The sequence below is a fragment of the Chiloscyllium plagiosum genome, unplaced genomic scaffold (assembly GCF_037043375.1).
Source record: "Chiloscyllium plagiosum isolate Xiang-an unplaced genomic scaffold, Cpla_swu_hap1 HiC_scaffold_37, whole genome shotgun sequence".
Classification (NCBI taxonomy): domain Eukaryota; kingdom Metazoa; phylum Chordata; class Chondrichthyes; order Orectolobiformes; family Hemiscylliidae; genus Chiloscyllium; species Chiloscyllium plagiosum.
The window spans coordinates 7,515,538-7,533,064 of NW_028270175.1; the positions used below are offsets into that span (position 1 = coordinate 7,515,538).

At 38.7% G+C, this 17,527-nt stretch overlaps 1 protein-coding gene and 1 long non-coding RNA gene across 3 annotated transcripts in view; one reads left to right on the forward strand and one right to left on the reverse strand.

The window, feature by feature from the left end:
• The window catches only part of LOC122540431 (uncharacterized), a 38,956-nt gene that overhangs the window by 14,434 nt on the left and 6,995 nt on the right, over nucleotides 1-17,527 (forward strand). Inside the window, exon 3 of one of the 2 annotated variants that reach the window (XR_006309304.2) lies at nucleotides 7,168-7,998. The exons of the other annotated variant lie outside the window; for it this stretch is intronic. This is a non-coding gene — a long non-coding RNA (uncharacterized LOC122540431). Of the gene's footprint in view, nucleotides 1-7,167; nucleotides 7,999-17,527 lie in introns of those variants that run through there. 2 annotated transcript variants of the gene reach the window in all.
• Nucleotides 11,409-17,527, reverse strand: part of slc25a33 (solute carrier family 25 member 33) — a 38,137-nt gene continuing 32,018 nt past the window's right edge. Inside the window, exons 4-7 of the mRNA XM_043676183.2 lie at nucleotides 17,258-17,358; nucleotides 15,898-15,964; nucleotides 15,528-15,802; nucleotides 11,409-13,193 (exon numbers count right to left, since the gene is read on the reverse strand). Of these exons, the coding sequence (XP_043532118.1) occupies nucleotides 13,003-13,193; nucleotides 15,528-15,802; nucleotides 15,898-15,964; nucleotides 17,258-17,358 (634 nt within the window). The 3' untranslated portion in view covers nucleotides 11,409-13,002. The remainder of the gene's footprint in view (nucleotides 13,194-15,527; nucleotides 15,803-15,897; nucleotides 15,965-17,257; nucleotides 17,359-17,527) is intronic.

Below are 17,527 nucleotides of genomic sequence, written 5' to 3' on the forward strand. Positions count from 1 at the left end.
CAGAAAATGAGAGGGGAGGAGAAAACAGCAATTGTGCAGACAAAGAAATTGATAATGGTGAGTCAGAAAAAAAGTATCAGAGACTGAAAGTGACCTTATACAGGTTTATAAATCTTGACGGGCATTGATAAAGTGAATAACCTTTTCCAAGTGTAGGGGAGTCCAAAACGAGAGGACATAGGTTTGAGGTGAGAGGGAGCAGAGGGACAACCTTTTCTCACATAGGGTGGTGCATGTATGGAACGATCTGCCGGAGGAAGTGGTAAACGTGGGTACACTCACAACATTTAAAAGACATTTGGACAAGTAGGTGAGTAGGAAAGGTTGAGAGGGATATAGGCTAAACGCAGGCAGATGGAACTAGTTTAATTTAAGATATCTGGTTGGCATGGACGAGTTGGACGGAAAGGTCTGTTTCTGTGCTGTATAACTCTATGAAAGCTGCTAATGGGGCCATTAATGGCTGAAAATGGGTTGGCTGCGATGAAAGCAGACAAAGCCAAGTGAGGACAAAGCCTGGGGTATGCGGGTGGTTAAAGAACATAGAAGGAAGTGCTTAGGCACTAAACTTATTTAACACGATATTGAGTCCTGAAGGCTGCAAGTTTCCCAAGTGGAACTGTCCTGCCACTGTGCTCCCCACCCCAAATCTCCAGGATAATTATCTTTTTAGATGCAGTCAGTTCTGAATGGCCAACGGACCTGAAACATTGACTGCTTTCTCTCCACAGATGCTGCGAGACCCGCTGAGGTTCTCCAGCAATTTGGCTTTATGTTTCAGATTTCCAGCATCTGCAGTTTTTTTGTTCAGCTATGTTATGGAGGAGATGGTGTTGGACTGGGGTGGACAAAATTAAAAATCACACAACATCAGGTTATAGTCCAACAGGTTTATTTGGAAGCACTAGCTTGTACAAATAAACCTGTTGGGTATAACCTGCTGTTGTTTGATTTGTAACTTTTTTTTGTTTAGGTACGTTTTCAGTTTTGACCAGCAGGGGGAGGTAGCTGGTAGATTTTGGGCATTTTGTCTCCAGGAAATAAGCCAATGAGCAAGTTACTTGCTGTCTCCCAGCCATAAAGCTCCAAGTGGGCTGGATTGAGAAGTGACCTGGGATTGGAATGATTGTCCAGCAATTGAAGAAGGAACAAAAAAAGGAATAATAAACAAAACCAAGACTTGTGAATGATTGCTCAGTGGCTGAGGGAAATATATTGCTTTGTGTGGAAAATGAAAATCTCTTCTGTTCTAAGACATAAAATGTCCAAAGGGGTTTTGCTTCTTTGCAAATCTTTTTGAATTTAAGCTGAATTCCGAGATCTGTATTTCTGCTTCATTAAACCACAAGAAATAATTGGCTAAATGGTATACAAAATTGTGCAGTGATTTTCTGTTACATGGCTGAACCCTATTTTGCTACCTTGTAATTTGTGATTTTCCAGCTGTTTCTATTGAAAATTACTTTCTGAACTGCAAAAACATCCACACACTGAGTCAGGTGCAGTTCATATTCTCTTCAAAGGTTGGGGTTAGAGAGTATCGTTGGTCCACCAGAGAGGATCCATAAAGCTGAAAGATTACAAATCAGAAATAATCTAAATATACATGTGCGCACAAAATCTTGCGATCATGAAATTAAAATATGCAGTCTATCTTGTTCTTTGTCATTTTTATTTTACCACAGAGTCTCTGCCTGCTGAGAAACTAGCACCTGATCAAATACCAAAAATAGGTACAAGAGGAGATTTACCAGGTATTTCTAGGACTGGAAGGTTTGAGTTATAGGGAGATGCTGGTTAGGCTGGGACATTTTCCACTGGAGTTCAGGCGATTGAGAGGTGACCTTATAAAGGCTTATAAAATAATGAGGGGCATAGATAAGGTGAATTACAGATGTCATTTCCCTCACTTGGAGGATTTCAAGACTAGGGGGCATGTTTTGAAGGTTAGAGAGAAAGATTAAAAAAAACATAAGGGACAACTTTTTTGTAGCAGAGAGAGTGGTTTGTATGTATAATGAACTTCCAGAGTGTTATGAAGTTGAAGGCATATACTGTACCTTTAACAGAGTAAATGCTGTCCTGAACTGAGAGCTTACAAGCATCTGTGTATATGACTAGATGGCAGACTGTACTGGAAAATTGAAAATATGTAACATTTGGCTGTGAAATGAATACCTGATTTGGTTGCTGTTTTTGACAACAATTCGAACTTAACCAGTTTAAATTATGCCCCAGAATAATAAAACCCAATTGAGTTTGAATTTATTGTTTTGCCAATATTGAACCAATGAGACGATCCGACGTTGGGGATATAAAAACACAGGCATTTTGAAAATTGGAGACAGAGAAACTGCCATCGAGACACACCCAGGAAATTAGGAAATACTCTCTATCAAAGGTACCTTCTCATATGAAACACATTCACAGTGAAAAGAAAGATGACGACCCGGGGGATCGTCAGCCGGCAGACAGAAATCGAAGATGACAGCTGCTGTGTGATTTTCTTGAAATTAAGTTGATGTAATTTTAATAAGTATCTTATTGGAACAGCATATTTAGATTTAGATTTAGATTAGATTACAGTGTGGAAACAGGCCCTTCGGCCCAACAAGTCCACACCTACCCGCCGAAGCGCAACCCACCCATACCCCTACATTTACCCCTTACCTAACACTACGGGCAATTTAGCATGGCCAATTTACATGACCTGCACATCTTTGGACTGTGGGAGGAAACCGGAGCTCTATTGTTATAGAGTTGGAAGCAGGTAATAAGCAGTTAAGAGAATAGGGGGCTTAGAGTTGTGTGAATAATTGTTGTTTAATGTTCACTTTTAGAGTTAAAGAATAAATTGATATCATTTTCTTTAAATAGTGCAATTTTAGAGTTCTCAGTCATCATGTTTTTACAGATTACGAGGCAAGATGAGCTTTCTGGGACGTTTGATTTAATTAACAGGTTCACTGCTGTGTCCTATCAGAGGGAGTATGGTTTATTTATGTGTACAAAAGAAATTAGCATGTAAAGTTAAAGTGCATGGTATTGGGAGTAATGTATTTACATAAATGGAGAAGTGATTGGTAATTAGGAAGCACAGAATAGGAATAAATAGGCCTTTTTCACAGTGGCAGGTAATGGCTAGTAGGTTACTGCAGTAATCATTGCTTGGACCCCAGTTATTCAAAGTAAAATTGAGAATCGAGATGAGGGAACAAGATGTAATATCTCCACTTTGCAGGTGACAACATTGGGTGGGAGGGTGGACTGTGAGGATGCAGAGATGCCTCAGCACAATTTGGACAAGTTGAGTGTGTGGGCTGATGCATGGCAGGTGAAGTATAATGTGAATAAATGTGAAGTTATCCATTTTAGCAGCAAAACCAGGAAGGCAGATTATTACATAGATGGCAACCAATTTGGAAAGGGGGGGTGGTGCAACAACACCTGGGTGTCCTTGTACTCCAATTCCTGAAAGTAAGCATGCAGATACAGCAGGTGGTGAGGAAGGCAATTAGTATGTTGCCTTCATAGCAAGGGAATTCAAATATAGGAGCAGGGCTGTTTTGCTGCAGTTATACAGAGCCTTGGTGAGTCCTCACCTGGAGTATTAAACACAGTTTTGGTCTCCTTAGCTGAGGAAGAATGTTCTGGCTATGGAGGGATTTGCCAGACCGACTCCTGACAGAACTGACGTATGACAAGAGACTGGATCAATTAACACTAACTTCACTGGAGTTCAGTAGAATCTCAGGTTGGGGGGGGGGGTGCACACTGACCCCTATAAAACTCAAACAGGACTGGACAGGGTAAACATATGAAGGATGTTCCCACTGACCTAAGGAGTGCAAAGGAGAAATTTCTCCACCTAGAATGGTTAACCTGTGGAAAGTTAAAAAACACACAATACCAGGTTATAGTCCAACAGGTTTATTTGAAGCATGAGATTTTGGAGTGCTCCTTCATCAGGTGATTGTGGAGAATAACATTGTAAGACACAGAATTTATAGCAAACGTTTACAGTGTGATGTAACTGAAATTATATATTGAAAAAAACCTGGATTGTTTGTTAAGTCTCCCATCTTTTAGAATTAGCATGTAGATTTCAGTTCTTTCATTTGTAAATTGCAAACTTTTTTTAAAAAGTTACATTCTCAAGTGCACTTTAACAATTGGTGTCCCGTGGACCCAGGTAAGATATTGAAGGTGTTAACTCCCTGTGAGGCTGTCTGTGCCACAATGGCCAGACTGATTCTAATCTAAAAAATGGATCTACAGAATCTTACGTGGAAGTAAAATGTAATTCTGCAAGTACAAATTCACTGCACAAACTTATATGTATGTGTGCGCGTGTGTGTGAGCGTGAGTGTAAAGGCATTTAAGTGTGTGTGTGGGCGGGGGGTGAATGTGTAGGTGTATGAGAGAGGGGGTACGTATGTGTGCGTCTGTCTGTCCGTGTGCCGAGCAGAGGCTCATAGCCAAGTTCGGTACCCATGGGGATGGCCTCAACTATTGTACTACACACACACACACACACACACACGCTCAGACCCTCTCTCATACACCCCCGTACACACCCTTTCACAGACTTAAACACCTTTACACTCGCGCTCTCACACACACCCTTTCAGAGACACTCATATTCCCCCCAAAGAAAATGAGTTTTTGGTGACGTTATAGTTTTCAAGGAATACTGGAAAGTTGATGTTTCAGAGTGAACGAAAAAGATGGTTAAAGGAGCTTTTACACAATTATGAGTATAGGTTGTGAAAGACTATATCTGCTGTTGGTGACTTAACATTGAGCACAGATCCTGTATTGTACAGAAGCTTGAAACAAAAGAGGAACAAAATTCCCTCAGTTTGTTAGGATAGAGAACACCCAATTGAATGCAAGTGGCTACTGAAACCAAGAGTATATAATTAAGACATCATAATACATATTTGAACAAACATACAAAAGGACACAAAGAAAGAACAAGGAGATGCAATTGAACAGCTTCACTGAGGAGTTGGCTTCTGACAGGGCATGAGGGAACCTGAAGTCTCCTTTTGAATGGCAGTTCTTAAAACGTATTCAAGCTTTTTGGAATTAGTCAAGTAAGGCTTCAGAGTAGCTGTGTACACACTCCCCAGCAGGCAATCACAATGCCATTGTGAATTTTTCAGTTTGACTTTTAACTCAAAACAGTATTGGTTTCCAGATAGACCAGGCAACATGTTAATGATAAAACCCCAGGAAACCTGGACAGCATTAAGTATGACATTTATAGCACTGACTGTGACTTGAACTATGCTCATTTGGGCAATGATAATTTGGACTAGTGCAGTAGTTAAGATAACACGTTCAGGCTATGTGCAAAGCAGACCAGATTTTGGCTTGCATCTACCCTCGTGTGTCTGATCTGTAGGTAGCAGATACCTGCAATGAAAAGTCTAGTATTGTTGCTGATACAGACATCCTCCATCTTCTACTAGATGGTGACAGCAATACATATACTTCGAAATGTACAGGTTTAAAAGGGGCAAAATATGTATCGAGCACAAAAACCCACAACAAATGGTTTTGAATTTTCATTTTTTAAAAATTATCTTAAAATACTTATTCAGAAGGAACTGACTGCAGGAATAAACTCAATAATCAACAGATCAAAAAAGGTATAAAATTACACTTTCAAATAAACTACATTAATCAGCATGCGTGACTACTGTAATAATCCCACAATTAATATTCATTGACTCTAACTGCTGTCTGAAGTGTGAGCTTACCACAAAAAGCAGAATAAGTAGAAAACATCAGCACTTGCTGCCCTCATTCGGAACTGTACAAAAAACAAATCAATTCTGTTCTCAATTTCCACTAACTTTCTCATGATCCATCTCTAACAGGTTGCTTCCCTTTCTCAACTTCTTTGTCTCCATTTCTACTAATCTGTGTACTAATATTCATTACAACTTACACAGCCATCTTGACTTTACTTTCTCTCATGCTGCTTTTTGTAAGGATATTCTGTCAGTATCTCAGACTCTATCAAATCTGATTATGCGACTTTTCACAAAAGCGCTTCCTAAAGGACTTCCTTTTTCCTTAATGAAGGATTTTCCCCCAACTGCAATTGACAGGGCCCTCAACTGTACCTGACCTGATTTCTACATATTTACACAGAATTGTCCTCAATTCAAACCCCACCAGAATCAATGTTCAAAAGGATATACCTCTGCCACTTCCACCATGATGCAACTCCCAAACATTTTGCCTTCCTAAATCAGAATTTTGAAGGGATCGTTTCTTCTGGCATCTGGACCACTCCACTAATCACCCTAAATCAGTCCCTTTCCATGCAATGACAGGAAGAGGAACATCTGTACCTTGAATTCTGCTCTCCTCATTCCAAGCACTCCTTTCCAGGTGAAGCAGCCATTTACTTATTCAAAAAAATGCCTTAGCTTTGCACAGATTTATAGTCAGTGAGTAGAAAACAAAGCAGTTTCCGAAAAGGGGGACCATCCCTTCTTTCAATTGCAATCCTTCAATAATTTTTCTCAATGAATTTCTATTATTTTCCAATCTTTAGTCTACTATAGTTGCTGCTCACAATCCATTCTCCTTCACATCACGGAGATCAAAGACTTGGTGACCACTTTACAGAACACCTCAACTCAAGTCTGCAAGCATGACCCCAATCTTCTGGTCGCTTGCCATTTCGCCTTCACATGCATATTTCTGTCTTCAGCCTACAGCCACATTAGATAAGATTTACAGACAGCAGCTCATCTTCTTATTAAACACTTTACAGCCTTTTGGACTGACAGAGATCAAGAACATATCATGAACTCTGTCTGGAGATTTGAATTATATCCCAAATGCCACCCTGTGTTTTGTTTTAATGTTTTGCTTTCAGACCAATCCGGTGTTTATTTTGTTAAAAACACCGACTGTGGATCAATGCTTTGCTTTATTATCATTTTTAATCAACTTTTGCCTCTTGCTCCAGTAGATTTTGTCATTTAATCTCCTCACTCTCTTAACCTATCGATGCCCCTTCACCGTCCCCCTCTTTTCGACCATACAACATAAAATTCTGCCTATAATTCTATTTAAATTTATACTTTCATTCCGGAGAGTCATATTAGATGTGAAATCTTAACTCCATTTATTTCTTCATAGATGCTGCCGATGTGATGTTGTTCCAACACTTCCAGTTTTTATTATGGAAGATTCAGCAGACTTACTGGGAATTATCGGATGGCCACTGAATCAAACAGAAGTTAGGAAAAGTCAGAAAATATAGAAGTACATAATAAATTTTCCCTTGGAATTTCGTGCATGATAGCAAGATCTTCATTCAATGTCCTTAACCAACATAAGAATGTTACAAATATCTTAAATACAGTACCAGTATAAATTAGAGCAAATCATATGCTTTACTTCTTAGTAACATCACTGCAAGAAATAGATAGATAGAGTTGTACTTTCATGAACACTCTCTCTGTTGAGTACATGAAGACAACTGTCACGCTCGCATTAAAAAAAAGTCCAGCTAAGAATCCATAGCCAGTACCTGGAGTCATACAAATCTCAGATATTGGCAGTCATCCATTCATGTGAGACAGAAACAAATGATGTGAAAATCACTCAAGCGCTCTGGGCACAAATGCATTTAACTAAGACACCAAGAACAAATGAAAAGACAATGATCGAATCCAGTTATCCACTTTGCTGAGGAGTCACCCGAAAAACTAAATGCAACTGCTCAACTGCATTATATTACTTTAACTCTGTACATCACCTCCTCCAGTCACAGTAATTCCTGTGTTGGACACACATAGAAGGTTAGTGTTCTGACATGGACAACTGCTTATAATCTAGTGTTAAAGTAACCTGAAGTGCGCAATGTCATCTCATGGATGTCACCGGTATTTCTGATGTAGACTAAACTAGTTGCATTTTATAGTTAGTATATTTTTGACCTTTACATCTATATTTCAAAAGGTGTCAGGTTCAGTGATTGCGAAATGACAAACAACCACAGAAGAACCCAATCTCCTGTTACTCCATGCCTCCCTATGTTTTAAATATACAGTTTTACAGTTGCCCTTGTCGCTGTCCACAAGTGTGAACATCTTGCACCTTCTCCCTGTAAAATAACCTGACCGTGCTGGGCCTCTTATTGAGATATATGTAACATCAGTAGTCACAGGTGAGGTGCCAGAAGACTGGAGGTTGGCTAACGTGGTACCACTGTTTAAGAAAGGTGGTAAGGACAAGCCAGGGAACTGTAGACCAGTGAGCCTGACGTCAGTGGTGGGCAAGTTGTTGGAAGGAATCCTGAGGGACAGGATGTACATGTATTTGGAAAGACAAGGACTGATTAATAATAGTCAACATGGCTTTGTTTTTGAGAAAACATGTCTGACAAACTTGATTGAGTTTTTTGAAGAAGTAAAAAAGAGGATTGATGAGGGCAGAGCAGTAGATGCGATCTATGATAGGATCCATGAAGAAGGCGTTTGGTATTGGTCAGAATATTGTGTACAGGGGTTGGGAGGTCATGTTGCGGCTGTACAGGACATTGGTTAGGCCACTGTTGGAACATTGCGTGCAATTCTGGTCTCCTTCCTATCGGAAGGATGTTATGAAACTTGAAAGGGTTCAGAAAAGATTTACAAGGATGTTGCCAGAGGGAGGATTTGAGCTATAGGGAGAGGCTGAACAGGCTGGGGCTGTTTTCCCCGGAGTGTCGGAGGCTGAAGGGTGACCTTATCGAGGTTACAAAATTATGAGGGGCATGGATAGGGTAAATAGACAAAGTCTTTTTCCTGGGGTGAGGGGGGTCCAGAACTAGAGGGCATAGGTTTAGGGTGTGAGGGGAAAGATATAAAAGAGACCTAAGGGGCAACGTTTACACACAGAGGGTGGTATGGGTATGGAATGAGCTGCCAGAGGAAGTGGTGGAAGCTGGCACAATTGTAAAATTTAAGAGGCATTTGGATGGGTATATGAATAGGAATGTTTGGAGGGATATGGGCCGGGTGCTGGCAGGTGGGACAAGATTGGGTTGGGACACCTGGTCGCCATGGATGGGTTGGACGGAAGGGTCTGTTTCCGTGCTGTACATCTCTATATGGACTGCAGTAAGGCGTTCAACAAGGTTCCCCATGATTAGCAAGGTTACATCTCACAGAATACAGGGAGAATTAGCCATTTGGATACAGAACTGTCTCAAAGATAGAAGGCAGAGAGAGGGTGGTGTTGGAGGGTTGTTTTTCAGACTGGAGGCCTGTGACCAGTGGAGTGCCACAAGGATCGGTGCTGGGTCCTCTACTTTTTGTCATTTACATAAATGACTTGGATGCAACCATAAGAGGTACAGTTAGTAAGTTTGCAGATGACACTAAAATTGGAGGTGTAGAGGACAACGAAGAGGGTTACCTCAGATTACAACAGGATCTGGACCAGATGGGCCAGTGGGCTGAGAAGTGGCAGATGGAGTTTAATTTAGATAAATGTGAGGTGCTGCATTTTGGGAAAGCAAGTCTTAGCAGGACTTATACACTTAATGGTAAGGTCCTAGGGAGTGTTGCTGAGCAAAGGGACCTTGGAGTGCAGGTTCACAGCTCCTTGAAAGTGGAGTCGCAGGTAGATAGGATAGTGAAGAAGGTATTTGGTATGCTTTCCTTTATTGGTCAGAGTATTGAGTACAGGAGTTGGGAAGTCATATTGCAGGACATTGGTTCAGCCACTTTTGGAATATTGCATGCAATTCTAGCCTTTTTCTTATTGGAAGGATGTGGTGAAACTTGAAAGGATTCAGAAAAGATTTACAAGGATGTTGCCAGGGTTGGAGGATTTGAGCTATAGGGAGAGGTTGAACAGGCTGGGGCTGTTTTACCTGGAATGTCAGAGGCTAAGGGGTGACCTTAGAGGTTTATAAAGTCATGAGGGGCATGGGTAGGGTAAATAGACAAAGTCTCTTCCCTGAGGTTTAGGGTGAGAGGGGAAAGATATAAAAGAGACCTAAGGGGCAACGCTTTCACACAGAGGGTGGTGCGTGTATGGAATGAGCTGCCAGAGGAAGTGGTGGAGGCTGGTACAAATGCAACATTTAAACGCATCTGGATGGGTATATGAATAGGAAGAGTTCGGAGGGATATGCGCCAGGTGCTGGGGACTTGTTTGGGTTGGGATATCTGGTCGGCATGGACAAGTTGGACAGAAGGGTCTGTTTCCATGCTGTACATGTCTATGACTCTATGACACTCCACACCCACTTTAACCTTTATCAATCAAGCCACCTGCTTGTTGTCAGTTAGAATTCAGTACAAGTTGTATGAGCACATTCATTCCTCTAATTTACCCTGAAGTGATAGGAGAAAGTGAGCAGTGTAGATGCTGGAAATGAGTATCGAGAGTGTGGTGCTGGAAAAGCACAGTAGGTCAGGCAGCATCCAAGGAAAAGGAGAATCGACATTTCAGGCATAAGCCCTTCATTAGGAATGAGGACTAGGCCTAAACAATCTTATAAACTTTAACAACTGCATTTTTCAAACACTTCAGAAGTTTAAGGTAACGCCCTAAATAGAGAGGAAATAAATCACTTCCAGACTAAATTAGTTAAATTTAATGTTTAATGTCTAAGCTGGAATGGATCTTTGGATTATCCACTCAAACAGGTTTGTCTAAGGATATTCCAAACGACTAAATTCTTTCTTATGAAGATAGGATTTGCTTTGTTGGGTTTAAAAGTGCTGTGCAATCCTGCTGTTCTGTTATTCACCTACATGTTCAGCCAGCATGTTTTAAGAGAAATCGTTATGTCTTTTTCTTAGAGGCAGGATAATTTTACAGTTCTCCAAAGGAATAACAAGAATCCAAAAGAGAAAGCTGAAGCATTTCAACAGTGTTCGTAGAATACATCTGAAAATCCTACAATTAATTGAGCATTGCTTGTATTTTAATTGACAAATTAAATTGCATTTCCAATTTTTTTTACAACTTCAATAACAACTTCTTCCTTCCAACGGACCTGGTGCAAGATAACATTACTCACTGCAAAACTGAATTGAATAAAACTCATTTCCTATCAGGGTAATCACGTTAAACCCATATGTGGTACTCACCAGTGAAGGGAAGACTTCATACAACTTGCAATCAAAACTTAGCAAACTTGGCAAAAAATTCAGCTGCAATTCAAGGCATTAGTACCTTCACATTTTACTGAAAATACAATTATTGTGTTTTTGTTTTGGTCAGTGATGTAGCCGAGGGGTTATTATTAGAACAAAATAGATGATTGCAACCATGGAGGTTGAAGAAAGCAAGATGTATTACTTCCTTTTCTTTTGGTATTCAGATTAACTATAGCCTGCTGCTGAATTGCAACAACACAATAACTGAAATGCTTGGTAGAAAGTTTAGGACGAAGGCATTTATTTAGATGGAAATTCTTGCACAGATCCAGAATATTTTGAGAAGAAACAAATCCAACAGTAACACATGCTGAATGCAAGCAAAAATGTAACATGACTAAGTCACTAATATTTATTTCCCTTAAAAAGTATCACCCGATAACACTTTCCTAAATTCTGAGGTGAGCCAAACATTTCTATTTGTTGCTACTAAAACTTCATATATTGCTGTGGAAGAGCATTATCATAGTATCTCTTTCACCTACCCTCAAATACAGTCATTAAATGAAAACATTTAAATATCTGGGGGGAAAATAACTTGGCAACCAGTTTGGAATGGGAAATATATATCAAAATGTTTGATTACCAGGTCATATTAAAACCTGCAGTACTCATCACAGAAAACAAATTTCATCCCATTCCAATGTTAGCTTGTCAACTCTGATAAGGCACACATGTAAAATTAAGAGTAAAATACGCACATTTTTTCAAATGATTACCACTGCAGGTTTTAACAGTATCAGCTTTCTGCTGATTGAACATTGAAATAATTGTCAGAAGAAAATGTGAAATACCGCAGATGCTGGTAATCAGATAAAAAAATGAAGGATTCAAGTCTGGAGTTCAATTTAGCCCTGATAACTTTACATTGAATAGAATAAGTTCTAAACTTCATTTTTAGATGACTCAGTTGTAAACTAAAATAATTAAGAGTGACTAAGTAGCATGACAGCATTATCAGTGTTTTTTAAGTAATAAGATGTACATTTTCCTTTCAAGTCTTGTAATACACCATTGTAGCTGAAGGGATAAGTTTCCAGTTTCCACATTTTGATAAAGACATACTAAATCAAATTAATCAACGATTACTCTCATTTTCTTCTGTAACTGCACATAGCATGTATTCTGTACTGCATTCAGTATAAACACATTAGCTAAACACAACAAAAACCATACACATTGCAAAATATACATATTCCCTTCAAAAAGCTTCTGAAGATTTTCAGAAGGCCAAAAGAAAAATCCTATGCATTCCATGAGAAAAATGAGATCACAATGAAATTTGCAACTTCACTTCATAAAAATAAATAGTGATGACTAGAGACCAATACACAGATATCACTGCACAGATTAGGTTCAGAGAAAGTGTGTGTCTTTTGTTTTGTCAGTTTTCTGTCAGTGATCATTCTTACTTTGGTACAATTTTACAGGTGCTGCCTGCCAGCTAGAAACTTCCCCAAGCGTCCAATTTGACAGCCTGTTCTAGCAGCAGCAATCCAGAGAGGACATCATGGTTTTGGTATCAGTGAATGCCCTTTAGTATACGGTGTAGAAATCACCAGAGAGCAATCAGTAACAGGAACCCTTGCAAGTTTGTTTCTGGTTCACCAAGGGAAGTTAATGCCAGTTCTTGCACCCAAAGTGCCCACTTGGCTCAAATCCAGAGAGAACATCTCACCTTTGTACTTGACCTGAACAGTCTCTAGTCTGACCAGTGACTTCTCACGTTTTTGTTTAGTTTGTGGCTGTTTATGATACTGCAGTGCAATAAAACAGAATCCGTTGATTGCTGAGTTTCGTTTTACTTCCAACACTATCCCAAAACATGAACAATCAGTTCATATGTAGTCATCATAATGGCCGTGTTTGGAATCTGCCGTATCAGCTGTGCTTGTAGTCCTCTATAAAAAGCAAAATAACCTTCCTCTATTGCCACTAGACGTGCAGTTTGCAAAAATGATTTGTACTTTGTGCCTTCTTCCCGTAATCGTGTCCTTATTACCTCTGAAAAACAAATGAAAAATGATGAAAATGCTATTTTTTCCTTCTCTTCAATTTTCACTTTGATGCTCCGCTCAGCATAATTAACTGACTCTCAAAAAACAGCTAGCAATCCTGTTCTTTAACGAAGTACCAACTGTCCAGGTGCATGTCCAGACCATGGGTCTTTTATCAAAGGAAAAGTTGATCTGTCTTCATATGTACTTTCTAAAAAAAAGTCACTGAATAGTTGATGTACACAGAATCTAACTCATTATTTTGCATAACTCTAGATAGAGGATTAAGAGGCGAGCATTTGAACTCCTCAGCACAAGTCCAGCACCTTCCCGGTGGGAATAGCTTTGTACCACTCCAAATAGTCCTCTGAAACACCAGGGGTCCACTGTAATGTGAGCGTACATGCAGGAGCACTTTTCAACTTTTTTCTAGACAAGTAATAAATTATACACATCACTGTATGAAGTAAAATAAAATCAGAATGAAAAAGTGAAAATAAAGATAGGATGATAAAAGAACCAGAGTGGAGATGAAAATTTTTATTTTGTGCACAGAATTTATGATTATCTGAAGTACAGAGTTTGAGGAATTGGTGGAAGCAAATTCAATGGTAACTTTTAAAAGGGAATTGGTTACTTATTTTAAAAGGATATAATTGCAGGTCTGTGGGCAAAGAGCAGAGGTGTTGGAATAATTGGATAGCTTTTTTCAAGAACTGGCCCAAGTACAACTGAATAGCTTTCTTTGAATCATATGATTTTATCAATCATTCTTGAAATAAACTTGCCAAAACATAATCATAAAAGGAAAACAAGCCTAGTGTTGAAACACAGGTTGTGACAGCAAACAAGGGTATATTTTACTGCATTCTACTAATACTAAAAGCTTTGTAAATCACTTTGTATATGCAAATTTATAATTGCACAACACTGGGTTTAGGGAAGTGTGAACATTCCAAGTACTGTGAAATTATCTGGAGTTAGTTGGGAAAATGTGCCATAGGAACTGAAATTACTTGCAGCCACAAAGAAGCCATAGACCTTGATGGGAACCAATGCCTTCAGAAGTAAGGAGAGTTTCTTTGGAGAAGGATGGATTTAACAATAAAGGAAGAAATAATTAAATACAACACAGAAGACAAAGACGACATTAAAGTGAATCTAAGTTATGAGGGAAAATAAGATAGAACAAAATATTTTTCTCCCTATAGCTTTCATATCGTGTTATAGAGTCAGAGATGAACAGGACGAAAAGAGACCCTGTGGTCTAACCCGCCAATGCCAACCAGATTTTCTAAATTAGTCCAATTTGCCAGCATTTGGCCCAGATCCCTCTAATCCTTCCTATCCTGTACCGATCCAGAAGCCTTTTAAATGTTGTAACTATACCAGTCTCCACCGCTTTCTCTGGTAGCTTATTCCATACACACATCACCCTCTGCATGAAAAGGCTGTCCCTCAGGTTCCTTTTAAATCTTTCCCCTCTCACTTTAAACCTATGCCCTCTAGTTCTGGACTCCCCTACCCTGGGGAAATGGCCTTGATTGTTCACCCTATATGTGCCCCTCATGATTTTATAAACTTTTATAAGGTCCGAGAGGACTTACACTAAAACTATGTCCCCTGGTTTTGAACATCCTTTCTGCACCTAACCCATTCAGTCCTGTTATAATTTTACAGGGTTCTATGAGATTCCTTCCCTCCTCACCTCATTCTTCTAAACTCCAGTGGACACTATTCCAATAGACTCCAATCTCTCCTCACCGCTTTGTGACCATGCTGGGACTGGACTTTTTTTTTTATAAAGTCATTTTAACATTTATATTCTTGGTGAATCTCAAACAATGTGATCACAATCACATGATACTATGATTAACACAACAGATCAAAGCTGTCCCTGTAAAAGTTGGTTGCACTACACCATTAGTCAACAGAATAAAATACAATTGCAGCTAGGTTTTTGAGCAACTAATTTTGCAGTCCACTTCACTTGATACCCAGAAAGTGAAAGCTATAGATCTGAATTGACAAATTTAAAACAGTACAGCACAATAAGAGGGTCATGACTATGTTCCTATTAAATGCATTGGGGGGGAAAAAAAGTAAAAGTCAACAGAACATTGTTCTATAAAGACAAAAATTAAATGTTATCAGATTCCTTCATTGAAGGCCTCAAATATTCCATAAAATAATAGAAAATTATATCCAGTTTCCAAAGTAAAGTACAATTCGGTGACATTGACAGAATTTTAGATTTTAAAAAAAATCAAATTGTTGTCATATATCAGTTAACTAAAGGCAGTAATCAACAAATCAAAGGGGAAGAACAAGGGAGACGTACCGTGAGGGTAAGCAGTACAAGATGCACAAGTCTTAGAAAAGCCAGCTGCCATCATCAATCCTAAAAAGTCTGAAGCTGTCTTGTCATTTTCCCTCACAGCGAATCTCCACTCTTCTAAATGTTTTTTCAATGCTTCATAAATAACAAAATGAATCACAGTCTCAGAGATCCCAGCATACGAGGCAGTCAAACCTCTGTAAAAACCTTTGAATCCTTCTGTTTGATAAACATTTTTTGCACACTGGAAAGCATTGGTTGCTTTTTCACCTCGCTTCCTACAAATAGTGAGAAATCAATAAAAGGTTAAGAATTTCATACTTGGTTACTATGAATGCAAACATTTTAAATCACATATGTTTGTGTAGCCTACCTGCTTTCCAGCTGCATTCTTGTTTTGACCAGCCAAATTGGGTTCATCAATGTGTTTGTAATGAAGCCTAGTATATATAAGAGGCACATGTATTTAATTCCAATTCACATTTTGAAATATTATCACAAATGCAATGATCAAGCATGACCATCAGCTTCAGGGATCAACATTTTAACAAAGCACATTAATAGCAGTCATATTTTATATATGGATGTGATACAATTCATAGTACTCATTTGTTGATGAGTAAAAATAAAATTTGGATAATTTGATAAGGGATACAGAAACAAGAATAAGCCACTTAGAATAAGTGAGGGGCTGTCATTCAATGAAAATATGATTAATTCACAATCTAACTCCTCAAACCCAACTTAATATCATTGGAAAAGTTTTGAAAACTAATCTCAGATTAAAATTAATAATTGGTCTAGCATCAGTTCTCACTTTCAGAAAGAGCTCCAAACCTATGTGTCAAGTGTTTCCAAATTTTATTTCAAAAAGTCTTGCACTAAAATTTAATACTATGCCCTCAGTCCAAGTTTCCTCAACTGTTGAAAATATTTTACTGCCATCTACCTGTCTGTTATCTCTAATAAGTTGGAAACATCAAAACACCCATTTTTAATATTGAAAAAGTACACACCCACCCCATGGTAAAATGGCATTGAAGGTTTTGGAAGATATGAACATACAGCAACCAATTAAGAGCTGAGATTGCATGTTTGCTTTTATTACAAGAGAATGAGAGTATGGAGAAAAGATGTCGTAATGCAATTACGTACAGATGACACCACACTGAACACTGAGTGCAGTTTTGATCTCCTCACATATGGAAAGATGTACCAGTCACAAAGTGAGTGCAACTAAGTTTCACTAAACTAATTCTTGGGTTGAAAGGATAGTCCTGTGAGGAAATATTAAATAGAGTGCGCCTATATTCTTGAGTTTTAAAGAATGAGAGCTGATCTTATTCAATACACAAAATGCTTTTAGAGACTGACCAGGTAGGCATAAATAGATTTCTACTGGCAGGAGGACCTCTAGAACCAGAGGTCATAATCTCAGAGTAAGGGGCAGTTCATTTAGGACTAAGGAGAGGAATCTTTAATTTCAATCAGATGGTGGTGAACCTTTGGAATTCTCTATCCCAGGCGACTATGGCAACTCAGCCATTGAGTATATTCAAAACCGATATTGATAAATGTCTACATTTTAAAATCAAGGACTGTGGAGATAGTGCAGGAAATGGTGTTGAAATAGAAAACCTGCCATGACCTCAATGTCAGGGAGTGCTCAGATTTGAATGGCCTACTCCCAAATAAATATTTTAGTTAATACTTAATAATTATTTAGTACTTACTTGCAAAACCAGCAGAACACATGTTGACAACATTAGAATTTGGCACAAAGATTGCATTACACTTCTCCTTCGTTTTGGAGTATGCAGCAAAGTAGATTGCTCTGTACAGGAACAAAAATAACAACTCATTAAACATTTATTGCACTTAATGACGGATAACAGACACATTGAATTATTAAATAATTTAGGTATCATTAGAACTTGGTATTTAAAAATGAAGGATACCATTTGATGCTTAAGATACTGACTACGTCAGCAAATAGCAAGGTA